Raw genomic sequence first — 22,819 nt, 5'->3', positions numbered from 1 at the left:
CGAAGAAGAGGAAGGTCAACGAGATAGCCGATGACGCCGAGCCAATCGTCGATGACAAGATCTGGACGACGGGCGACTTTGCCCTCGTCTCCTCTGACAACGTTCGTTTTCGAGTGGATCTGGTCCATCTTCTCAGTGCTAGGTGAGTTTGCGCCCAATCTCTGCAATTGCATCACCTGAGATTTCCAGCTCCGTCTTCCGCGACATGTCATCGGTTGCCACTGATTGTGCTGATCGCGAGCTGCACCTCACCGACGACACGATAGAATCATCTCTGGTCATCCAGCGCTTTCTCCCTCTGCTCATTGACGCCGAAGTTGATGTCGATGATATCCATGTCCACTTGTGTCACCTGGTTCATCTGGCCCAGCTCCTCGTCAAGTACGATTGTCGGTTTTTGAAGATCGTCCTCGGTCTTCGCGTCAAGGACACAATCTCTACACACTGTTCGGGCGTATACACCTTCATCATCGCCGCGATAATGGATGACAGCAATCTCTGCGTAGAGTCCATGTCCAATCCAATGCTGCTATGGGCCCCACCGACAGCACCCCCGAACGCCATGATCAACCTGTCGTATATGCATTGCTTCAATCCGCAATCTTTCTCATTTGAGTGGTGGTCCTTCATTCCAGAGAAGTACTTGTGGGCGCTCACTCGCTCCTGGGTGCTCGCATCGAACGACTTGTCCACTCTACCAAGGCAGTTTAAAACTATCCTCGCCGAGGCCAAAGGTAGAGCATGGCCCCAGGATCCTCAAACCATCATGTAGCTGACACGACCCAGCCGTTAAGCTGTAACGACATGTTCCTGAACAGCCGCCTTCAGCAGATGCGTGTGCGGCACAGTGCACAGATCTTCAGCGAGACCCGATAGCAACTCTGTAAAGGTGGTGTGAAACTCATGAACGATGAACGAATTGTGGAAGTGAGCCGAGTCTAGCTCCGCCTCGACGTCATAATGGGCCGCCATCCCACGATATCCAGTGCCGCACCCCCTGTCCACGGGCATGCAATTCCCAACCGTCATGATCCTCAGGTATAGCCAGCGTGCACTACTGGACGTTGTAAGCTCTGCATCCCATCCTACACCTGCCCCTCCTGGCTTCTCATTTGCCCTTTGTCTCCTGGAGACGCTTCCTAAACTCGCCGGCGAGCTGTCCTCCATGGCCCGCAACATGCCACGCACGGTCCAGTGCCCAGCGGTACTTTGTAGGCAGGGTCTCCACCCAGCTCAGAGGCCAGGTGTGCGTGTCGAAATGGCAGCCGGTACTGGTGCGCGTCTCGACTGGGTCAACCGCGGCCGCGGTACTTGGGTTCACGGGGGCCCCGGTGTTCACGGCCGTGTCGGTCGCCGCGCGCCCCCACATCGGGAGCGGATACCCCCACAGCACGTCGGCGCAGAACTTGTCGTCGCCGAGCACGGCGCCGACGATGAAGCTCCTGACTTCGCCAGTGCTCTCCTGGCGGTACACCTCTGCACAGAGCATCTTGGTGGCCTTGGGGCACTCGTAGCGCTGGAGGAAGTGGGCGAGCGCCACGAGCTCGGCGAGGTCGCGCGTGCCGAGGTGGCCGTTGACCACGAGGTCGAGGAAGAGCGAGACGGTCTCGGACGTCTCGTTGGTATCGTCGACCAGGACGAGGTACCCCCCGCCCACTTCATCCATCCAGTTGCAGAAGACGACACTGGCGTCAGTGGAGCCCACGCACGGCGCTCACCTCGCAGCGCGGATGTAGTAGTCGGGGACTTTGAAGAGGAAGTTGTCTGACGAGACGATGGCGAGGTTGCCCTCGGTCCACGATGTCGATTGGGGCGGCTCCTCCGATGGGAGGGCAGGGGCGTCGGTGTGGGGCTGGTTGCTGTCACCGTCCATGGCGGTCAAGTGTTTGGGTGTAAGGGAGGGGGTTGCTGCGAGCGTGTGCTTTATACCCTCGGTGCTTGGTGCATCCGTTGAGCCTGAGCCGACGTGCGAGGGCTTTGGAGCGCTCTCGAGCGTGGCCTCGCACTTGATAACATGGTGCACTCTGAGGATGCGAGGAAGGAGGAGGAGCAAATGGCGGCAGCTTGCATGCTGGGTGAACAACCATTTGGGATGACTCAACCCCGCACGGACGCACAGAGCCACCACTCGCACAAGTTGGGTCTTCTCGCCGTCTTTCCCCTTCTTCCTTTTGTCCATCATCTCTTCATTGCCACCATTGTTCTCCCCTCTCAAAGTTTTCACAAAGCCCCGGTACCCTCACCCCGTGCTTAGCACATATCACTCGCCATGACTGTCCCCACGCCGGACCCTTCGAGGAAGGGCACCACCCCGCCGCCCCCTACAAGGAAGAGGAAGACTTACGACACGGCAGACGACGCGCCACCCATTGTCAATGACGACACCTGGACCAAAGGCGACTTCGCCCTCGTTTCCTCCGACAATGTTCGTTTCCGCGTCGACCTCGTGCACCTCCTCAGTGCGAGGTGAGTCGTGCACCGCTGCAATGCCGTCGTACTGGCGTTGCTGACACTGCCAGTTCGGTGTTCCGCGACATGGCGTCCGTCGCCAGTGCCGGAGGCAATCGCGAGCTTCACCTCACGGACGACACTATGGAGTCGTCCAACGTCATTAAGCGCTTCCTCTTCCTTCTCATTGACGCCGAAGTCGATGTCGAGGATCTCCCTGGCAACTTCTACCACCTGGTCTACCTGGCCCAGTTAGTCGTCAAGTATGACTGTCGGTTCCTGAAGACCGTCCTCGGCTTCCGCATCAAGGACACGATCAACAATGGCACCCCGGGGGTGTACACCTGGGTCATCGGCGCGATTATGGACAACACCGACCTCTGCATGGCCGCCATGTACAAGCCTAACCAGCTCTGGCCTCTATCAGCAGTGCCAATCGACGCCATGCGCACCCTGCCCAAGGTCCATTGCTTCAACCCCCACTCCTTCTCCTATCAGTGGTGGTCGTTCATTCCTCAGCCATACCTGTGGGCTCTCAGCCGTGCCTGGGTGCTCACGGGTGGCTTGACCGCTTTCGCCGCTACATTCCGTGATATGCTGGCCGAGGCCAAAGGCAAGTTGAAAAAGTGTCCCCTAGGCCTTGCTGACGCCACCCAGCTGCTAGGCTGTGACGACATGTGCCCGCCCGCCGAATGCCTGCCTACCCAGACCCAGGCGGAGTCTTGTGATGCATGCAATATGAGGCCAATTGGCTGGTGCCCCCGTACAACAGAGCTGGTATGCAGTCGTGAACGATGAAGACGAATGTGGGAGTGAGCGATACGTCAGCGGCGTCATTCAGGGCAAGCCACGTCCGGTTCAAAATCCCGGCGCCGCACCCCCAGTCCACGCCTGTCCTCGACATCGATGCATTCATGGGCGGCACCGTGCTCGACGCCATCAACTCGGACCCCTTGGATGGTGACCAGCCCGTCAGACTGCTGGACCTCGGCGAAGGCGGGGCTGGGGTCAGCGCGTCGTGGGGACGGTAATCGGGCAGGTCGGACGAGAGGAGCTGCGTGTTGCCCGGCGTCCACTTCCGCTGTTTCCTCCGTGCCTCGAGGGGGGTGAGGGTAGGGTCAGTGTGCTCGGGCATGGCTGTGGGATGGGTGGGAGGAGGAGGACGGGCGTGTGTGCTATTCTCTTGGCTCGTCGGCAGTGTGCCGCGCCACCATTGTGCATCCCTCGCACGGACCGTGCGTCAACACTCACAGCGTCGGTAGCCAGCCCGCAGCATCCCACGCCGGTTAGAAGCCCCGGCCCCATCCAACCCACGCACTCCCAACTCCCAGCCCCAGCACCACCAACACACATGCATGCCCAGCGACTATGTCCACCTCGGGGCCCCTACTTCAGGCAGGCTGAGTCTGACCGAGGCGGGCCTCGAACTCATCAGCGAGTGCCTCGCTGCCGCCGACGGCCTCCCACGCGACGTCCAGCGCCCAGCGGTAGTTGCTGGGGAGGGTCTGCGCCCAGCTCAGGGGCCAGGTGCGGATGTCAAACGTGATGCCCGCGTCGGTGTGGGCTTCGGCCGTGTCGGCGTCCGACGGCGCGGCAGGGTCGGTGGCGCCAGGCTCGTCCGCGCCGCCGTCGAGGGCGTAGTCCTCGAGCGTCTCGATGCACAGCGCCGTGTCGTCGAGAACGGCGGCGACGATGAAAGTCTTGACCGCGCTGTGGTGGCCCTGCTCCAGCTGGAGGAAGAGCGTGTCGATGGCGTTGATGCAACCGAAACCCTTGAGGAAGACTGCAAGGATGGCGAGCTCGTTGACGTCCGTGGTCTCGAGGGTGCCGTTGATGATAAGGTTCAGAAAGAGGTTGACCGTCTCGGCCGTCTCGAGGTCCTCGTCCTCAAAGACGACGTACGCAGCGCTACCGTCGAGCTGCATGAAACCACGAAACACGTCACTGGGGTCAGCGGTGCACGCACACGGCTCTCACCTGGCAGCCAGGAGGTGGTAGTCCGGCACAGTGAACTCAAAGTTGTCCGACGAGAGAATGGTGTAATTGCCCTCGGTCCACGCGGTGGGGGAGGGCTCCGGGCGGTCGGGCTGGGGGCAGGGCTCAGAGTCGTCAAAGTCCATTGTGGTTTGGTGGTGGGATGGGTGAAAAGAGGAGAAACGGCGTGCGGCGTGAGGCTTTATACTTGCGCCGGCGTGGGGTGCGCGCCGCCGTGGGTGCGGCTGTTCGCACTGGTCTCTGCGACCAACACGCGGCGGGGCCAATCCCCAGACGCGCCAGCTTGGCCACTCACTGCACCCTGCAACCGTCACACCTCGGCGCGGAACTGGACAGAGCACGTGATGCATCATACGTCGTGCCACATCGACTATGGCAAGGCCAACATCCTGGAGGGCCTGTTGCCACTCCTGATTTGCCGCGACGGCGGGGTTCTCACCTCTTGGCAGCTGCGACAGGTCGTCAGACTCCTGCTCTCTGCTCTTACTTTCGACGCATGACACACCTTTTGCAACCTTGAGCTGGTTTTGAAACTCAAATTTGAGAAACTTGTTTCGTGCCCGTGCCAGCTTCCACCCCCTATCAAGAGCCCACCGGTACTCGTGCGGGGTAGCGGTAACCCACTCGAGAGACCAGGTGGAGGTGTCGAGTTGGGACCCGTCGAGGTACACCGAAGCCGGCTTTGCCGTTTCGTTAACAAGAGCCGTGCTGCATGGGCCATCCCATTGTGGCACGGGGTGGTCCAAAGCTCCAGCACAAGCCTTCTCATCATCTAGCGCAGCGGTGACTATGAACAGCTTCACGCGGGGCACGAATTTCTCATGGCCAATTCGAGCGATAAAGTTCTTGATGGCAGCAGAGCAGTCGTACTTCTTGAAAAAGAGGGCAGTCGAGACCAGACACTTCACTTCGTCGCCGTGGAAGGTGCCGTTGATGAGGAAGTCGAGGGCGCAGTGGACAGTGTGGGACGACTCGATGTCGAGGTCGGTGAGCTCGATCTGGCCTGGGCCGCTCCCCGTCGCAAACATGTCGCGAAAGACTGTGCTGAGTGTAAGGTCTTGTGGCGGCGAGTTTCTCACCTGGCGCTGCGGAGGTGGTAGTCCTCCACCTTGAACGGGATACCGTCGGCCGAGAGGATGGTGAAGTTTCCATAAGACCACATGGTCGAGGCCATGGCCACGAGTATTGGAGGGAGGGAGTGAACAGTGTTGCTCATGGAGTGTTGAGAGGCGTGAGTGGGGGAGAGACGACGGAAGATGAGTGTGTTGAATCAACAGCAGCGATCACGCGAGTTGCTCCCGTGCCCGACGCGTGGCACCTGGCAGATCAACACGACGCCTTTCCCCGCTCCAACCGCACAACAATGGCTCCTGACTCGACTCAATTGTATGCATCGAGAAAGGGGACTCTCAAGGAGTGAGTGACATATTTCTACTGCACGGTAACGGCACAGTGACGACTCAGGCCAAGTTGAAGCAAGGTGGATTACACGGGGGAGGCTGCAACCAACAGTATTAGCTGTAGTACGCCAGTCCCGTGCCCCATGCACAAACATACCTTTGGCATATTTCAACTGCGTTCGGAAGAGAGCGGCCAAGTCGGTACCGTCTTTCGTGAGCGTCCATGCGCGATTCAGAGCCCACAGGTACTTGAACGGAGTCGCAGCAGCCCAGCTGATCGGCCAACTACCAGTGTCAAACTGCCGCCCAGAAGCGACGTGTGACTCGGCATGGGGAGGCACAGTCCCTATGCTGAGAACCGACCACTTGGACAATGGGTGCTGCAGAGCGGTCACACACAAGTCCTCGTCGTCAAGAGCAGCACCGAGAATGAACATCTTGACGCGAGGTGCAAACACAGCGTGTTGAAGACGGAAGGCGAGGTGCTTGCTCGCCACAGCACAGTCGTACTTCTTTAAAAACAAGGCCGCAGACACGACGTTCTTGATCATGTTGTCGGCGAAGGTGGCATTCAGAATGATATCCAGCACAATGTCGACAGTCCCGGAATCCTCCATAGTAGGATCGGTGAGCTCGATCTGGAGCATGCCAGTTCCGGCTGACAGCATGTCACGGAAGACCGAGCTGCCGGCGGTGGTCAGCTGGGCCATGGGGTGATCATAGCCAAATCTCACCTCGCGCTGCGGAGGTGGTAGTCGTCAATCTTGAACGCGTAGTTGTCGGACGAGATGATGGTGAAGTTGCCCTTGTCCCACTTGGTGGGGTTGGGAGGGGAAGAGCGGTCGCTCATTTTGTCGAGGATGAGATGGGTGATGAGAAGAGAAGAGAAAGTCAACCTGCTCAGTTTCGTAGTGCGCGGTGGGGTTGGATCAGCGCACAACAATAGCGTAAATGACGCACTTCAGCTCCAGGTTGGTGCATCAACAGCGCCCCAGCCTGGGTTGCGGCGCCCGCCCATATGGCCTCGTGGCAGAAACGACATACTCCTCTGGTATCAGACCACGCCCGTCGCCTGACCACCGCTGCATTTCCATCCCGCCCAACGCCCCAACGCACGACTTGCTCAACTATGTGCATTACGCTGCATGAAGGCGGAAATGACCTTTCTGGACTTGACGATAACGAGACCTGGGCGACGGGGCCGATACGGAGCGAGGGTGTTACAAGTCGGCCGCTACAATCAACTGAGTTAGCCGCAACACAAGGGCCGCCGGTCCCGAGGTGTGGGACATACCTTTGGCGCGCGCCAGGTACTCCTTAAATTCGGGGATCAAGGTGGAGCTCTCCTTGTTGCGCCTCCACGCGCGGTCGAGAGCCCACCTGTACTTGATCGGAGTCGCAGCCGCCCAACCGATCGGCCAAGTGGAGGAGTCGAATTGGCATCCGACAGCGATGCAGTTGTCGGCCCCATATTTGTCGGGCGGTTCAAGTTTTTCCGCTCCGTCAATCTCACCCCACTGAGGCAGTGGATACCGCAGAGCCAGGGTACACATGTCGTCGTCATCAAGGGCTGCGCCGAGGATGAAGAGCTCGACGCGGGACCCCAACCGATCATGTTTAAGACGGGAGATCAGGTGCTTGGATGCTGCAGCACAGTCGTACTTCTTGAAGAACAGGCCTACCGACACGATATACTGAATGTTGCCCATGTTGAAGGTTCCTTCCACAATGAGGCGGAGAGCGAGGGCGATCGTCTTCCAGTCCTCCATAGTAGGGTCGGTGAGTTCAATCTTGAGCGAACCACTGCCAGCGGTCATCATGTCACGAAAGACAGGGCTGTGAATGGTTAGCGCAGCCATGTCCCCAAGACGGGAGACGAACCTCGCGCTCCGCAGGTGGTAGTCTTCGATCTTGAAGACGTGGTTGTCGGCCGAGACGATTGTGAAATTGCCCTTGCTCCACTTGGATGGCTTTGGTGGGGGCGAGTTTCCGCTGGCCGCTGAACTGCCGCTCATGTTGTCGAGGACGAGAGGGAGAAGGGAGAAAGTATAAGATGAGTGTGAGAATGGGAGTGAGAGTGAAGTGGGAGCATGGGCGCTCAGCGTCGAAGTGCCGGATGCGCCCTCACGGGCCCCCGAGTTTGCAGACGTCACTGTCCGCATAGTGGCGGCAACATCCTGCGGCTCGGCAAGTAACCTTTAAACAGACCACAGAGACCAAGCGATGCATTACCACCAAATTTTACCAAAGTGTCCGGACCGCCATCCTCCACCCCATCACCCAGCTTAGGCACCGCACGTGTTGTTGGGGTTGCCGTTGCCGCCGCCGGGCGCGGTGCCGTTGCCGCCCGAGCCAGGCTGGCCGCCCTCGACCGAGCCGGCCGCGGGCTCGTAGTACCAGATAGGCGCGGTGGTGTTGCAGTTGGACTTGCCGACCTGGTCGATGGGCTTGTAGTTGACGTCCTGGGGGCGGCCGAGCGAGTGCGAGTAGTACCAGACTGGTTGTCAGCTGCGTTTGTGGGAGGCGACTCACCCTCAGAGAGCTGCTGGCGCGTCTTGCCCTGGCAGCCGAGGTAGGGGACGGCGCCGCTCGCCTTGGTCAGCGTGTCCTGGAGCGCGGCGAGGGGGTAGCCCGTCTTGTTGGACGGCTTGATGTCGGCGGCCGCGAGCCACTGCCACGTGGGGTACTTGTTCTGCGAGCGCGCGACCGACTCGACAAAGTCGATGATGGACGCCTCGGTCGCGTTGGCGTACTCGGGCCCGTAGCAGTCGTTGGTGCCGTCGTTTCCGACGTCGTACGTGCTGAAGCAGGTCGCGTGCTTCGAGAACTCTGCGGGGTGTTAGAGGGGGGCACGCACACCCGCGACAAGCGCCAGAACCCACCGTGCTGCCAGAAGGTCCAGTCGGGGCTGCCCTGCGACTTCCAGTACTTGTTGATGTAGGCGAGGAGGTCAAACTTGCCGTACTTCTCGAGGATGGGGGTGATGACGTCGCCGCCAGTCCAGGGGGGCACGACGGTGCCGTTCGCGAGGCCGGTCACCGTCTTGGGCGACGGCGTAGGGTCGTACTGGCGCTTGAGGTCGCAGTACTGGCCGTAGCTGCCGTCGCAGCGGTCGGGCCAGAGGCCGTGGATCGTCCACGAGTCCTTGGGGAGGACCGAGCCCTGGGCCTCGAGGCCGGTGTACTGGGGAGTGAGCTCGGTGGTCGGTCGACGGCAGCCGGCATGGCCAGCCGTCCACGCCCACTCACAGTGTCCCAGAACTGGGTGACGAGCACGAGGCCCTCAACGGGCGTGCAGCACGTGTCGTAGTGCACCTCGGTGCTGGGGAGCTCGCACGAGTAGTACTGCGGCAGGACGGCGCAGGTGTGGTTGTCGGACGCGAGCGCGGCCGCGGGGGTCGCGAGGGCAGCGAGGGCGGCGAAGCCGACAGCGAGGGGGAGGGCGACCATGGTGCTGGGGATGCGTTGTTTTTTTGCTGGGGCATCCTCGCGAGGCGGGGCTGGGTTTTATCTGTCCCCCCGCCGCGGCTAGGCCACCAGTCGAGCCGCCTCGGCCCAGCCGACGCCAAGCCCGGAGCAGCCGGCGTGCGACTCGCGACGCGCCTGCGCAGCCAGAGCATTGTAGGCGAATAAGCCGCGTCCCACTCGCGCGTACGCTCGCACGTTTATCGATAAGGTGTGGGCCGGGGGCTGGCCCACGCGGTGACGACGAGCAGGTACGTTAGCCAGATGTGGAGATCAGGGGCGGGGAACGCGCTTGTTTTTCTAGTCGTCGGCGCTCGGGGGGGCGGCGTCTGAAACCAAGGTTTGGCTGCCAAGGGCCGATGCGCAGACGAGAATAGTTTGGCGTATACACGTGCGCTGCGGGCCGTCCGACGTCGTGTTGTTGATGCTGGATGCCCCGCTTGCGTCAATTCCTCGATCTAGGGCAGAGTCAGTGCATCCGCGTCAGTGCCAGTCACCTCGGAGCAGGCCTGCAGCGCCGCACGTGGGATGACGGCAGCACGCGGACGCCTTGTTGCCTCTTGCGGCGGCCGGCGGCCGACCTCCGAGCATTATAATGCATCCACGCCTCGTACAACATTGCTGTCTTGCCGGCCTTGCTCTTGCACCGACCGTCCACGCCCCCGCCTGTCCAAGCCCCCCGCAGTATCCTTCCCTGTGCCGGCTGCACCGCGGACCGGCGCCGGCCCGAACACCCTAGCCCTACACCGTCGTGAGGGCCTGGTACACGTCCACGACGTTGAGCGGCGCCGTGTGCGTGTGCTTCTTCGGCGGGAGCCCTGGGCGTCAGCGCGGCCTCCACCCCGAACTCACCCTTGGACACGAGGAGCAGGTCCTCAAAGTACGCCGGGACGTGCTTCGCATTGCGCGCGGCGTGCGTCCACGCCCTGCTCAGCGCCCACGCGTATGAGTGCGGGATGACCTCGCTCAGTTTGTGCGGCCACGTCCCGGGGTCGAGGGTGGAGCCGCCCGGAAAGCCGTGGCGCAGCGCAGCGCGCATGCCGGTCGGCTCGTCGTCGACCCACGTGCTCCGCATATCCGAGAAGGCCATGAGCGTGAGGCCGACGTCGTCGCTGACCGCGCCGAGGACGAAGGCGTAGAGCGCGTACAGGCCCCTATGCTCCCCGTGCAGCTTGTAGATCTGGAGCTTGAGCACGCGGAGCACCCCGTCGGCGAGGTACTTCTCGCACAGGGCCACCGTGTCCTTGAGGAGGAAGAGGGTGTGGAAGTAGCCCGCGTCGCGTGGGTCCCGGCCGAGCGTGCCGTGCGCCGCGAGGCTGAGGAAGATGCGCAGCACGTCGGCGGTTTCGAGCTCGGCGTCGGTGAGCTCGAGCTCGGGGGCGTCGGAGGGGAGGGTCGCCATGTCCCGGAACACGGGGGACGCGTTGAGCAGGACGTAGGAGGGCACCCTGAAGCGCACGCCGTCGGCGGAGACGAGCGTGAACTCGCCGCTGGTCCAGGCGGGGTCGTCTACGAGGGGCGCGGGGGTCGGCGGGCGCGAGAGGGCCAGGCCGCTGTCGGTGCTCGCGGGTGAGTGGCACTGCATGGGGGGTGGGGTGGGGATGCCGGGTGAGCTGGGTGGGGCTGGGACCGATGTGCGCGGGGCTAGTTGGGTGATGTTGTGGCGTGGGGTGGAGGTGTGGGCTGGCGGGGCGATGTTGCCGAGATTCTGGAGTTGGTTGGGATGTCGACGCTGGACCTCGCCATGGCGGCTTTATGTAGACGTCGGGCCAGCTCAATGCTCAGCGGCGAGCACGAGCTGCTGGCCACCCGCATTCGGTCGATGCTGGCCTCAGTGCTCGTCGCGGGGCCATGGAGGTGTGGCTGCCGCATCCAGACGGCTATCCGCCGCCACTTCGAATTTTCGGTCCGCCGCATCGGGAGGTCGTCGACGCAACGAGGTTTGCTCCACGCCATCCGGCGTGCTTGGTACAACGCTGGGTCGGACGCAACGAGCTGTACTCCGCCTCGACGGTTGTCAGCACTGCGCTGTGGTCATGCAGCTTACGGCTGGTGTTGCATTCCCAGCACTTGCATCTTCACCCCCGGCCATGGCGCCGGATTCGCCCTCCTCACGTCCCCGCCACCGCACCCGCATGCAACCTCTCATGCATCTACACAGGCCCAAGGCGACGTAACACGCTCCTCCAGTGCGTGATCATGGCGGGGTCTTGCTTCATCTCGGCCATGCGTTCCGCCCAGGCTTGCTGAAACTTGATAGTCGGGTCCACCCTCATGTCCTCGCCTGCAACGATGACTGCGAAGTGGTACCGGGCGAGGAGATCGGCGACGTGAGGTTGAGAAACCTCCAGAACCTCCCTGGCCGCCTTGATCTCCTGCACGGCCTTGCGCGCCAGCCGCCAGTCGCCCACCTCCTCGGCTATGCTGAGCGCATTTGCCCGGCTGATCTGATAGTCCGTCATCGACCTCCACGCCTCGAGCACCACCATCTCAAGCTCGCGCTTGCACTCCCAGTGCTTGAGGAGGCCGACCATCGAGATTGTGTCGGGGACTTTGAGTGGCAGCTGCCCGTTGACGACAGCGTTGAGCACCAGCGCGATGTTCTTGCTCGACTCGAGCGGGTGGGTGAAAGTGATGACGGCGGGGGCTTTGGCACGGTACTCGCGGCGGAGCTTGGCACTGCGTGGTCAGTACATCGCCGCCCACCGCTCCTCACCTCGCAGCCCAGAGGTAGAAGCCATCGACCATGAACGACCCCACCCCGTCCGACGGCTCGAGGCGCGTGTCGCCCTCGGTCCAGGTCGTCGGCTTGGGCGGCTCAAACCTGACGCGTTTGGCCCCCGGCTCATCAGGGTGGGGCAGCAGCTGTGGTGGGTTGGGCCCATACTCCGGGATGTAGAGGGGGCGCGAGAAGTCGAATCTGGGATGCACCGCCACCGGAACGGGCTGGGGCACGCTCGCGCCGAACACGAACAGCGGGGGAGCGGGCGCCGAGTCGGAGACGGTGCGGCGGGGGTCTGGCTCGGCGGTGGTCGTCGGCGCGGGGTCAGACGCCGCTCGCGAGGTGGGGGTTGTCGGCGGCGTGCCGATCCCCAGCGCGGCGTGCGACTGGGCGGGAGGGGAAAGTGCCTGCGCCGGGTTGGGCGACGCCGGGGCGGGCGACTCGGCGCCCGGGGCCGGCTCGTACGGCGTCTCGTGCATGGGCGACGAGAGGCGGTACGTCGCGCGGCGGGAGAACCAGTCGAGCCGGTCGCCGAGGGGGCGGGTGAGGACGAGGGTGCGCTGGTTGTACGCGGTGCGGAAGGCCTCGTCGTCGCTTATGCTGGGGGTTGTGGGGTTGGTGCTTGCGGCGGAACTTGGGCTGGGATCGGGGAGGGCGGGTGACGAGGTGGAGGAGGGCGGTTGGGGTGGGGTGGAGTGCGGCATGGTTTGGGATGAGTGAGTGGGAGAAGGACAAAGGATGGGTGGTTGCTGTGCCGACTTGAGGCCGTGGCAACTAGTCGTCGAGTTGCACGCTCGCACCATGTGTGGGCTCGTCGCCGCCGTTGTTGTTGGTGGTGACGGCACGGGCGACACGCACAATCCAGTCACCGCCGCCGCCGCCGCCACCGCCGCCCTCTGCCGCCGCTGTCGTCATGCCGCGCGGTGAAACACACAATGGCGTCGCGTCGGCAGTGACGACGCGTCCAAGGTGGAACAATACATGCACTGGGCCAGTCGATCAAACGCTGGGTCGCGCAGCAATTGGTGCACGACGATCTCCCTGTCTCGTCTCTACACCCTGCATACTCGGGAACATATTTCAATGTACAGCGTGAAGTTCGTCCTCAGAGGGTCGGGAGGCAGTACTATGGCAATTCGGCACGACTATGGGTGCATGCTTGACAAGTGGGCTCGGCAGTCGATGTCCGATGGCAAGTCGACGTGGGAGGCGCGAGGAGAGTTGGGGCTGGGGAGAACAAGGATACGACGCGAGGGAGCAGGCGGATGAGCTAGTCAACGCGAGGGCCACATCGCGACCACTGGCCTGGCGAGAGGCTTTGCGTCATTTGCGATTGGAACTATGACAAAGCGTGAGCGACAAGGGCGACCCCACCATCTTTGAGCACTCACTTCCTCTCACGAGCCACCGCCATCATGACAGTAAAGAACTGAAGCGGCCAACACACGTCGTCCCTCTTCCACGACCGCGACAAGGCCCAGAGGTACTCGGATGGGATGAGGCGCGCGACTTTGACGGGCATGTTATGCGGTGCAAGCTCGGTGGTATCGTCTCGACACGAGCCGTGCTCGTGCTCGCAAGTTGATTCCATGTCGACTTCGGCCGCAGCTTCTATGGCTGCGACGCAGTAGTTCGGATCATCCGTCATTGCACCGAGGACCAGAGCAGGGAGACTGCCTGAATGGAAACGAGAGGTAACAGAGATGCCCTCAAAGTAGACGTCTGCTTTGAGGGCTGCCATGGCCGGCCCACATCCGTACTTTTGAATGAAGGTTGCAAGGTGAGCGGTGCGCTGACAAGCCTCATGGGCCCCCTCGCGAAAGAAGTCGTCCGGAAGCTTGCCAGTGGTGACGAGCGTGAGGAAACGGTGAATAGTGTCTGCCGTCTCGAAGTCCAAGTCGGTGAAGTGCACCGTCTTGTCCTCGTCTCTGCTCAGTCCGCTGGCATCACGGAAGACTGAACTTGTGCGTCGTCAGCGTTGACCTTGGAGATCCTGCACTGGCTTCTGGGCTACTCACCTGGCGGCAAAGATGAAGAATGATTCGATGCGGAAGCGGACATTGTCCGAGCTGATGAGTGTGAAGTCGCCCGTTGTCCAGGTGGGGTCGTCGACGGGCGCATCTGCCGCAGAGGTGCCGTTGCCAGCCGCGTTTGCGGCAGAGGTGTCGTCGGTGGGTGCGTCTGCGGCCGCGGTGCCGTCGCGCTTACGCTTGTTGCTCATGCTGTTTCGGGGTCTGAACAGGAGGAAGAGTGGTGGTAAATGGGACAGGCGACGTGTGATCGTGTTACGAGTGATGAGGTGGAATGGGAGGAAGGAAGACGGCGAAATGGGTGGATGAGTGGATGACGAGTGGAGGTCCGTGCTCAGTACACTTGGGCCCCGCACCCAGCCCAGGGACCCCACCCTTAACACGAGACACCCAACCTCCTGCGCTGGTAGCCTCAGCCCTCATCGACAACGATTCGGGAAGCTATGCCATGGACTGCATACTCGACAATGGTTGGTAAGCGACTGGCACTATGGCTGCCCTCACGCTCGTGGAACGGGTGAAAGATTGATGGTTGGTGGGATGGGAAGCCGCCATGTGGTGGTGCGAGGAAGGTCTTGCAGGGAGGGGAGCAAATGGAACGGAAGTTGCGCAGGCCATGGCGCCACTCGAATGATCCGGACAGGAGACGAGGGGTAGACGTTCCCCTGACGACTTGATGTGCCTACAATGCCCGCTGGTGGTGCACGGAGGGGTACTGTTTCTGCTATGCTTGGAACTGTGGCAATGCGTCAGCCCCAACCAGACATGTCCGAACTAATACTCACTCCTTCGCCTTCACCTCATCCATGAGAGAGCGGAATGCATCCGGCCAGCACTTGTCCTCTTGATCGAAAGAGGAGAGGAGGACCCAGAGGTAGTCGGTTGGGATGAGGCGCGCGACGCGGAGAAGCATGTTGTTTGGCACGAGGTGCTTGGCAAAATCGCGACTCTGGTCGTCGTCGCAATCGTGGTGCAGGATACCGGCCTCGCATTTCATGGCAGCGATGACAAACTTGACATCATCAGTCACGGCGCCCAAGACTAGGGCAGGGAGGCTGCATCGACGACGGCCCTTCGACAACTCGATGCCCGTGATGTGGAAGTAGACAGTTGATTTTAGAGCTTGCATGGTCGTTCCGCAGCCGTACTTCTGAAGGAAGGTCGCAAGGCGGGCAACCCGTTGACAGGCCGCACCGTCCTTTTGTTGCTCCCAGACAACCTCATCGGGGAGTTTGCCCGACGTCAAGAGTGTGAGGAAATGGCCGAGGGTCTCCGCCGTCTCAAAGTCGGTGTCGGTGAAGTGGACAGTCTTGTCGTCGTTACTCAACCCACGGGCGTCACGGAAGACAGAACTGCGGCGTCTGAGCCATGTACTCTGGGATGCTTGTGTTTACGATCTGACTTACCTGGCGGCAAAGATGAAGCACGAGTCGACGCAGAAGCGTACATTGTCCGAGCTGATAAGTGTGAAGTCGCCCGTGGTCCATGTGGGGTCGTTGGTGAGAACGTCCTCTGTGGTGTCGCGATCGCTTGGAATGTCTGGTGAGGGGGTGCTTGGGCGCTTGCGCTTGTTGCTCATGGTGGATGAATGGCTGCGTCGACGTTGAACAGGTGTTGGATACAAGAGGCAAGAGTTGGGTGATGAGAGGAAGTGTGAAGAAGGAAGACGGATGGAGAACGGGGAAATGGGCGACCAGGTGAGTGTGCCGGTCGCGGGTGGCGGGTCCGTGCGCGCACTCAGCGGCACAACAAAGGACGAGGGCGTGCAGCAGTCTCCTCCCTCACCGACATTGAACGCTCGGCCATACACTGCATGTAAACACGAGAACAGGGTAGAATGACTTTACGTAGCGTTGCTCACCAGCTCGAGCTCGTGGGTAGGGGCGGATTGGCTTTAACACTGGCAAGATGAGAGACAGCGGAGCAGTGGGATGTGGCCCGAGAGGAAGACCAACCAGGGTCGGGAGGGGAGATGTGGAGGTGAGGACGGCAGTGGAGAAGGCAGCGGGTATGAGGCCACCCTCATGCGACTCAACATGAGCTGGCGATGAGCGGACCGGAACAGGAACTAGAGCGAGAGAGCTCGGGCTTCATGTGCGCTTGGAACTGATGTGTGAGCAACCAGCAGACATTGTGAACCTCCTTGCACACTCACTTGCTCTCCTTAACCTCCTTCATGAGAGCGACGAACTTATTCCTCCAACCCTCCACCTTTCCAGGCCACGAGTAGGACAGGGCCCAAAGGTAATCGGTCGGGATGAGACGGGCCACCCGGAGAGGCATGTTGATTGGCACGAGGTCGTAAGAATCAGGGCGACAAAAGTCGATAGGGCAGGTTACTAGATCGTCAACCTGGCATCCAGCTTGCATGGCGAGGACACAAAAGTCGACATCATCCGTCATGGCGCCCAAGACAAGGCCGGGGAGACCGTCTCGAGGAGTAACCCTATTGGGGCGCCACACGAGGATCTCAGAATGAATGACTGCTTTGAGAACTTCAATGATCGCACCACATCCATACTTCTGAAGGAAGGTGACGGGGCGGGCGACCCGTTCGCAGGCATCAGAATACTTGTTGCCGTCGACAAAGAACTCTGGAGGAAGCTTCCCCAAGGTGACGAGTGAGAAGAAGTCGCCCAGGGTCTCCTTAGTCTCGAAGCCCGTGTCGGTGAATGTGACAGTCTTGTTCGCGTCCCCGCTCAAGCCCCGGGCGTCACTGAACGCGGCACTGTGGCGTCTCAGTCCTGCGCGCCTTCGGGTGATGCAAGTACTGGCGTTCCAGCTTACCTGGCAGCGAAGATGAAGCACGAGTCAACGCGAAAGCGGACATTGTTGGAACTGATGAGCGTGAAGTCGCCAGCGCTCCATGTCGTGTCGTCGGTGGGCGGAGTGGTGTCGTCGGGGGGTGGGTCTGCTGCAGTTGCGCCTTCGCGCTTGCGCTTGTTGTTCATGATGCGTGGGACGGGAGTTGGGATAATCCCACTCAAGAGGAAAGATGACGGATGTGTGACGAGTGATGAGGTGGAATGGGGAAAAGGAAGGCCGGCGAAATGGGTGGGTGAGTGGATACATCAGCATTTGCGTCAGTGTGCGCCGCGCGCCACCCACTTGAAACGCACACACGCAACCCAAATGGCACAATCACCTTGTTTCCTTCTTACAACCCACGAGGATTCACTCCTGCCAGCCTACTGGGACGACGCCGGCGTTGACCACGTCGCACCCTCCCCAAACTCGATAACCGCGTCCTCGAGCTTGGCGCCCACGAGCCACCGACTGGAAGCGAACGGCGCAAACGGACTCCCACCCGCCTGCTGGAGGTCGACCCAGCCGAGGCGCGCGCGCGGGCTGTAGATGTACGGCGTAACCTTGCACCACGTGTCGGTGCCCGCAAGAGCCGCCGCGTCGCCCGACTCGCCCGCGCCCGACGGCACAGGCGGCTGCACGAGCGTCATGTCGACGAGGTAGCCGGCCACGCGGGTGGAGATGGGCACGCCGGGGAGGTACGGCCACGCGCTGAACGTCGCTTGGAAGTACGGTTCAGTTGAGTCGCTGTGTAGCGGGAAGACCTTGATCGTCGTGCTGTCGGGCTTGTCGGTCCACTCGAACCGCGCGAGGTGCTTGGGGATGTTCCAGTCTGCGTGGTGAGTGCGGTCCAAGCTTGCACGGCTCACTCTTGCGCCCGTTGTAGCACGTATCACGCTGACTGACGTAGATGCGTGTGACGCGCAGCGCATCCTTGCTCTCGCGCTTGCCGTCCTTGCCATCGACCTCGTACCGGAACTTGCCCGGTATGAGGAGCATTTCATCGTACGTCCCGACCGGGGAAGACGAGTACCGGATCAGCTGGACCATGCTGAGGCCGCCGATGGGCGTGCTGAGCGCGCTGGACGCGAACGGCGCCGCGGCCTCGAGCGGGGCGTACGCCGCGGCTTGGAACTCTGGCGAGGCCGCCACGCCCGCAGTCGTCCACAGCGGGATGGTGTACACTGTCGCGCGGCAGCTCCACGGCGGCGGCGCCGGTGCAGGTGTGGTCGTTGACATGCTGAAGGTGGGTGTACGATGTGTGCGACGGTGAGTGCGATCCGGCGTTTGAATGTCACTGATGAGCTCTCTTGGGAACGGATGGTCGGAATGTTGTCAACACCGGTTACGTCATAGACTGCTGGTCAGTCACCATAGTGAGTTAGGCGGCAACTCGGCCGCACCACCACACTGCGCGCCTTCTCGCCGTCGCTATCTGTTTGCCAGCTCACACTACCCAGACTACCCCGCACTTTAGTAGGCATGTCCACGATACCATATCAGCGCAGCCCAGTTTGCGAGATACGAACTTCTCCGCGACGCGCGGCGAGTTCGGCGACTCTGCGGATTGAGGTACGGCGAGGCGTCACCGGACCTGCGCACGGCCGTGATGGACGTGCCGAGTCGGCAGAACAAGAACGCAAGGCGGCAGAACAAGAATGCAAGCGAAGAGCTCCACAATGACTTTGAGCTACAATGCTTGGCGAAGCGGACACATGACACGACGAGCGCTCATGTGATCAACTCTGAGTGGGATATCTTGAGCGCTGGCGGTGGTCGGAAAGTGCCGAAGTCGCTTGGGGCGACTTACTGCGGCGTCCTCGCCGCCGGCGTGGGGCAAGGGTCGTCGTGTTCGGGAAGGCACAAGGCGCTTCTACGCCCACCCGGGGACAATGAATTCCAATGTCACGGGTGTGTACATGTGCACGCGGCAGCATCCAGCGCGGCGCCATGCCGGTGGGGTGCCGAGATTGGGCTCCGGGTGCGGATGGCGGCTGCCGCCTCGGAAGCATCCGCACATCTCGACACGATGTTGGGCCTCTAATAATTGCACGAAGTCTTTTCGATTGATGCACGAAGTCATTAGACCAAATCATAATGACACTGCCTTGATTAGAACCCGAGGATTATGAATCAACTTCGTGGCGACTTTTGGATCCTCCCCCAACCCAAGCTGCAGCTGCAGCCCTCCAGCCTGCACAATGACCCCTCTACAGGTCCCAAACGTGTCCCCCGACGTCAGCATGCCCCCTCCCTCCCCCGCGAGCACGACAGTGTGCTTGAGCATGCTGGAGGATGCCCCATCCCCGTCCTCTGGCCTGTACAGCTGGTTTTGTTACGTAAGATACTTCGTGCATTTACTGAAAAGACTTCGTGCAATTATTAGAGGCCACGATGTTGACAACGACGCGCAGCATGTCATCCAACCGTCCACCTGTCAGCAGCGCACACCAGCATGCAACCGCCAAGCAGGGCGCTATATACCCACCCGCCCATTGGCCAGCCCCGCGCCGAGCCACACGGGCGCCGTGCTCGCCGAACCCCGCGGGCACCAGCGGCCATTTAGGCCAGGTTTTCCAATCTCGGGGTGTGGAGACATGTGCTATTGTTATCTGCGGGCGGCTGCTCAGCAGCAGCTCGGCCACTGCCGCCCACTCGTGCCTGCCGAGTGGCATCACGCGGTGGCACGCGGGGCACATCCACAAACACTGACTTTACTAGCACGCACAACAGGCCAATTGCTCGCTTTCCCGTCTCCGCGTCCACGGCCGTGTCGAGCCTATCCCACTAGCACTAGCGCGTTTCGACACGGCGAGCTCGCCGCAATGCAGGCACATCTCACCACTCTGACACGGTCTGACCAACACGCAGCCAGTCACATGCAAGCTGAGGCGGGGAACATCGGATGCACGGTGCGCAGCAACTGTGGGGCTCGGTGGGGCTAGTTGCGCGGGTGATAGGTTATCGGCGGCGCGTGTCCACTGCCGACGAGGCATATAGCCAGGAGGTCGGACGAGGCTGGACCCCCACACCCCCCGCCATGTCCAAGATCGAGAACGAGAAGGACATTGTCGAGCACGTGGTGAGTGAGGGCGAGGGATGGTCGCGGCAGCGCTCACACACCCCAGGAGCCGGTCGCGGACCCGGACCACGACCACGATGAGAAGATTGAGAAGGGCGACCTCGACCACGACGGCCTCCTGGCCTCGGGCCACATCCAGCTCACGGCCGAGGAGCTGACGCACCTCGAGTCCAAGCTGCCCGAGTGCACTGCCGAGCAGGCCAAGACTGTGCGTCGGGGCTACTTCCACGCTGACGGCAGATCCTCGAGGAAGTATACACGGTGCACCAGCACGACCCGCGCTACGACCCCGAGACGCTCGAACGCATCAAGATGTTCATCTCCGACCCCAACGTCATTGCCAACCCCGACACGTACCACACGCTCATCTACGAGATGCGCATCTTTGCGCTGCTGACCAGCACGTCGAGCGCGTACCCCGAGGTGCGCGCCGTCGCGGCCGACACGGACGACCCAAGCATCCCGAGTCTGACCATCCGCGTGTGGCTCATCGGCACGATTCTCTCGGCCATCGGCTGTGTCATCAACGCCGTGTTCGTGATGCGCTACCCCGCCATCTCGATCAGCTCCAACGTCGTCCAGCTGGTCGCGTACCCCCTCGGTGTCGGCATGGCCAAGCTGCCCAACTGGAAGCTGTTCGGGCTCGAGCTCAACCCCGGGCCTTTCAACAAGAAGGAGCATCTGTTGATTGTGTAAGCGCGGCCCGAGCTGCTCGGGGTAAAGCTCCCCCTGACACACCCAGCATCATGTCAGGCCTCGGCATGGCCTTCCCCCCGACCCAGCACCTCATCCTCGCGCAGGCCATGCCCCAGTGGTTCGGCATGGAGTACGCCCGAGCCGCAGGCTACCAGTTCCTCGGCGCGCTCGGCACCAACATGATCGGCTTTGGGTTCGCAGGCATCACGCGCCGCTTCCTCGTCTACCCGTCGTACTGCGTCTGGCCGGCATCGCTCAGCACAATCGCGCTCAACAACGCGCTGCACGACCACGCCGGCTCGACCACCCCCGTCCGCGGCCCGTGGAAGACGGTGTGGCGCGCAAGCATGTACAAGTGCTTCTGGGTCGTCTTTGGCATCTACTTTGTGTAAGCCTACCCGCTCGGCAGTCCTGACGCCAGCTACTACTTCTTCCCCGGGTATATCTTCCCGAACCTGACCATCTTTGACTGGATCGCGTGGATCAAGCCCACGAGCGGCAACCTCGTCGCCATCACGTCGTCCAACTACGGCGTGGGCTTTGGCTTCAACCCGCTCCCGACACTCGACTACAACTACCTCGCCATGCCCGGCGGCTACTTCCCCATGTTTGTCCACTACAACTTCTTGGCCGGCCTTACCGTCGGCATGCTCCTCGCCATTGTGCTCTGGTGCCGCAACGTGCTCAACTGTGGCTACCTCCAGATCAACTCGCCCAACACGTTTGACAACAAGGCCAAGCGCTACGTCGTGCGCAACATTGTCGACGCGGTGGGCCGTCTCGACGAGAAGAAGTACCAAGAATACTCGGAGCCGTACATGAGCGCCGGGCGCATCGTCGCGTTTACCGGTCAATTCGGCTACACCACAGCGAGTGAGTGCCACACTCGGAGTGCCACTAACCCCAGCCCTCACCCATACCCTCCTCTACAACCGCCACGAGCTCAAACTCGGCTACAAGGGCGTCAAGGCCGACTTCAAGAACTGGTGGTCGCGCATCCGCGGCAGGAAGGCAGAGGAGGACACGGTCAACGCCGGAGACGACATCCACTACCGCCTCATGCAGGCCTACCCCGAGGTCCCCGAGTGGTGGTTCGTCATCGTCCTCCTCCTGTCCATGGTCGTCTCGTTCATCTGCCTCGGCGTCTACAGCCCCGTCTCCCCCGCCGTCGTCATGATCGCGCCCATCATCACCATCATCTTCATCATCCCCGTCGGCATCGTCACCTCCGTCTCCGGTCTCGAGCCCTCCCTCAACCTCATCTCCGAGATGATCGGCGGCGGCATCGCCGGCGGCGACACCATGACCGTCATGTTCTTCCGCATGTTTGGGGCGGAGCCTGTGTACCATGCTTTGATCTAGTAAGCATCTCTGCGTTGCAGCTCGCGAAAGAAGGCCGTCTTACTGACCCCCCCAGCGCCAACGACCTCAAACTCTCACATTACGTAAAAATCAACCCCCGCCACATGTTCTGGGTCCAGATGTGGGGCGGCCTCCTCGGGACGTTCATCACGGTCGCGCAGTGGAACTGGCTCATGGCCATCCCGAACGTGTGCACGCCCGAGGCGCCGTTCCGCCTCATCTGCCCCGGCGGCCAGGCCGACTACTCGACCTTCATCTTCTGGGGCACGCTGGGCGCGCCACGCCTGTTCGGCAAGAACGGCCGCTTCTCGTGGCTCATGATCGGGCTGCCGCTCGGCGTGCTGTTCCCCGCGCTCATGTTCTTCCTCAAGAAGCGCTTCCCGCGCAACACGATCCTCCAGTCGAGCCACCCGCTGCTCCTCATCCTCTCGTTCAGCTGGGTGTCGGGCGGCTCGTGGGGCTCATATGTCCCCGGCCTGTTCATCAACCTCTTCTCGTGGAACTTCCTCAAGAAGCGCTACCTCGAGTTCTGGAGCCGATACAACTACGTCACGCTCGCGGCGCTCGGCACGGCCATCTCGATCAACGCGTTCCTCGTCTTCTTCGCGCTCGTGTTCCCCGGCGTCGAGTTCCCCGCCTGGTGGGGCAACGGAGGCGGAACCCCCGGCTGCATCGGCAACTGGACCAACGCAGACTGCGCGCGGTACAAGATCGGGTCCAAGGGCTACTTTGGCCCCGATCCGGGCAACTTCCATTAGGCGAGGAGGTGGTGTGGCGGCGAGTGGCGGCGAGTCTAGTGTATCTGAACCGAGTTG

General features: G+C 61.6%; 13 protein-coding genes across 13 annotated transcripts; 2 read left to right on the top strand and 11 right to left on the bottom strand.

The window, feature by feature from the left end:
- Nucleotides 1–1,108: 1,108 nt before the first annotated feature.
- Nucleotides 1,109–1,873, bottom strand: Q8F55_002746 (uncharacterized protein; the record flags this gene model as incomplete). Its single annotated transcript, XM_069351337.1, has 2 exons — nucleotides 1,109–1,685; nucleotides 1,719–1,873. The coding sequence occupies 2 exons, from the start codon at nucleotides 1,871–1,873 to the stop codon at nucleotides 1,109–1,111; spliced, it is 732 nt and encodes a 243-aa protein (XP_069211723.1).
- A 396-nt stretch (nucleotides 1,874–2,269) lies between these two features.
- Nucleotides 2,270–3,112, top strand: Q8F55_002745 (uncharacterized protein; the record flags this gene model as incomplete). The annotated part of the gene is made up of 3 exons (XM_069351336.1): nucleotides 2,270–2,466; nucleotides 2,520–3,065; nucleotides 3,106–3,112. The coding sequence occupies 3 exons, from the start codon at nucleotides 2,270–2,272 to the stop codon at nucleotides 3,110–3,112; spliced, it is 750 nt and encodes a 249-aa protein (XP_069211722.1).
- A 727-nt stretch (nucleotides 3,113–3,839) lies between these two features.
- Q8F55_002744 (uncharacterized protein) lies at nucleotides 3,840–4,568 on the bottom strand (the record flags this gene model as incomplete). Its single annotated transcript, XM_069351335.1, has 2 exons — nucleotides 3,840–4,392; nucleotides 4,426–4,568. 2 exons carry the CDS (start codon nucleotides 4,566–4,568, stop codon nucleotides 3,840–3,842), a joined length of 696 nt encoding a protein of 231 aa, XP_069211721.1.
- Nucleotides 4,569–4,878: 310 nt separating this feature from the next.
- Nucleotides 4,879–5,617, bottom strand: Q8F55_002743 (uncharacterized protein; the record flags this gene model as incomplete). Its single annotated transcript, XM_069351334.1, has 3 exons — nucleotides 4,879–4,892; nucleotides 4,949–5,487; nucleotides 5,523–5,617. 3 exons carry the CDS (start codon nucleotides 5,615–5,617, stop codon nucleotides 4,879–4,881), a joined length of 648 nt encoding a protein of 215 aa, XP_069211720.1.
- A 311-nt stretch (nucleotides 5,618–5,928) lies between these two features.
- On the bottom strand, nucleotides 5,929–6,693 carry Q8F55_002742 (uncharacterized protein; the record flags this gene model as incomplete). The annotated part of the gene is made up of 3 exons (XM_069351333.1): nucleotides 5,929–5,942; nucleotides 6,001–6,527; nucleotides 6,578–6,693. The coding sequence occupies 3 exons, from the start codon at nucleotides 6,691–6,693 to the stop codon at nucleotides 5,929–5,931; spliced, it is 657 nt and encodes a 218-aa protein (XP_069211719.1).
- Nucleotides 6,694–7,063: 370 nt separating this feature from the next.
- Nucleotides 7,064–7,858, bottom strand: Q8F55_002741 (uncharacterized protein; the record flags this gene model as incomplete). Its single annotated transcript, XM_069351332.1, has 3 exons — nucleotides 7,064–7,077; nucleotides 7,138–7,679; nucleotides 7,725–7,858. 3 exons carry the CDS (start codon nucleotides 7,856–7,858, stop codon nucleotides 7,064–7,066), a joined length of 690 nt encoding a protein of 229 aa, XP_069211718.1.
- Nucleotides 7,859–8,128: 270 nt separating this feature from the next.
- Nucleotides 8,129–9,292, bottom strand: Q8F55_002740 (uncharacterized protein; the record flags this gene model as incomplete). The annotated part of the gene is made up of 4 exons (XM_069351331.1): nucleotides 8,129–8,340; nucleotides 8,376–8,672; nucleotides 8,726–9,026; nucleotides 9,092–9,292. 4 exons carry the CDS (start codon nucleotides 9,290–9,292, stop codon nucleotides 8,129–8,131), a joined length of 1,011 nt encoding a protein of 336 aa, XP_069211717.1.
- A 756-nt stretch (nucleotides 9,293–10,048) lies between these two features.
- Nucleotides 10,049–10,892, bottom strand: Q8F55_002739 (uncharacterized protein; the record flags this gene model as incomplete). Its single annotated transcript, XM_069351330.1, has 2 exons — nucleotides 10,049–10,125; nucleotides 10,160–10,892. The coding sequence occupies 2 exons, from the start codon at nucleotides 10,890–10,892 to the stop codon at nucleotides 10,049–10,051; spliced, it is 810 nt and encodes a 269-aa protein (XP_069211716.1).
- Nucleotides 10,893–11,460: 568 nt separating this feature from the next.
- Nucleotides 11,461–12,733, bottom strand: Q8F55_002738 (uncharacterized protein; the record flags this gene model as incomplete). Its single annotated transcript, XM_069351329.1, has 2 exons — nucleotides 11,461–11,986; nucleotides 12,024–12,733. The coding sequence occupies 2 exons, from the start codon at nucleotides 12,731–12,733 to the stop codon at nucleotides 11,461–11,463; spliced, it is 1,236 nt and encodes a 411-aa protein (XP_069211715.1).
- A 619-nt stretch (nucleotides 12,734–13,352) lies between these two features.
- Q8F55_002737 (uncharacterized protein) lies at nucleotides 13,353–15,638 on the bottom strand (the record flags this gene model as incomplete). Its single annotated transcript, XM_069351328.1, has 5 exons — nucleotides 13,353–13,368; nucleotides 13,421–13,990; nucleotides 14,048–14,251; nucleotides 14,845–15,411; nucleotides 15,466–15,638. 5 exons carry the CDS (start codon nucleotides 15,636–15,638, stop codon nucleotides 13,353–13,355), a joined length of 1,530 nt encoding a protein of 509 aa, XP_069211714.1.
- Nucleotides 15,639–16,149: 511 nt separating this feature from the next.
- Q8F55_002736 (uncharacterized protein) lies at nucleotides 16,150–17,010 on the bottom strand (the record flags this gene model as incomplete). Its single annotated transcript, XM_069351327.1, has 3 exons — nucleotides 16,150–16,165; nucleotides 16,215–16,787; nucleotides 16,847–17,010. 3 exons carry the CDS (start codon nucleotides 17,008–17,010, stop codon nucleotides 16,150–16,152), a joined length of 753 nt encoding a protein of 250 aa, XP_069211713.1.
- A 237-nt stretch (nucleotides 17,011–17,247) lies between these two features.
- Q8F55_002735 (uncharacterized protein) lies at nucleotides 17,248–18,103 on the bottom strand (the record flags this gene model as incomplete). Its single annotated transcript, XM_069351326.1, has 2 exons — nucleotides 17,248–17,696; nucleotides 17,734–18,103. 2 exons carry the CDS (start codon nucleotides 18,101–18,103, stop codon nucleotides 17,248–17,250), a joined length of 819 nt encoding a protein of 272 aa, XP_069211712.1.
- Nucleotides 18,104–19,904: 1,801 nt separating this feature from the next.
- Q8F55_002734 (uncharacterized protein) lies at nucleotides 19,905–22,762 on the top strand (the record flags this gene model as incomplete). The annotated part of the gene is made up of 7 exons (XM_069351325.1): nucleotides 19,905–19,946; nucleotides 19,993–20,154; nucleotides 20,187–20,638; nucleotides 20,689–21,030; nucleotides 21,064–21,515; nucleotides 21,550–22,003; nucleotides 22,060–22,762. 7 exons carry the CDS (start codon nucleotides 19,905–19,907, stop codon nucleotides 22,760–22,762), a joined length of 2,607 nt encoding a protein of 868 aa, XP_069211711.1.
- Between the last annotated feature and the right edge of the window lie 57 nt (nucleotides 22,763–22,819).

The sequence above is a fragment of the Vanrija albida genome (genome assembly GCF_041260175.1).
Source record: "Vanrija albida strain AlHP1 chromosome Unknown contig_2, whole genome shotgun sequence".
Classification (NCBI taxonomy): Eukaryota; Fungi; Basidiomycota; class Tremellomycetes; order Trichosporonales; family Trichosporonaceae; genus Vanrija; species Vanrija albida.
The sequence above is the reverse complement of the archived record's forward strand: the minus strand, read 5'-3'. Positions and strand labels throughout refer to the sequence as shown.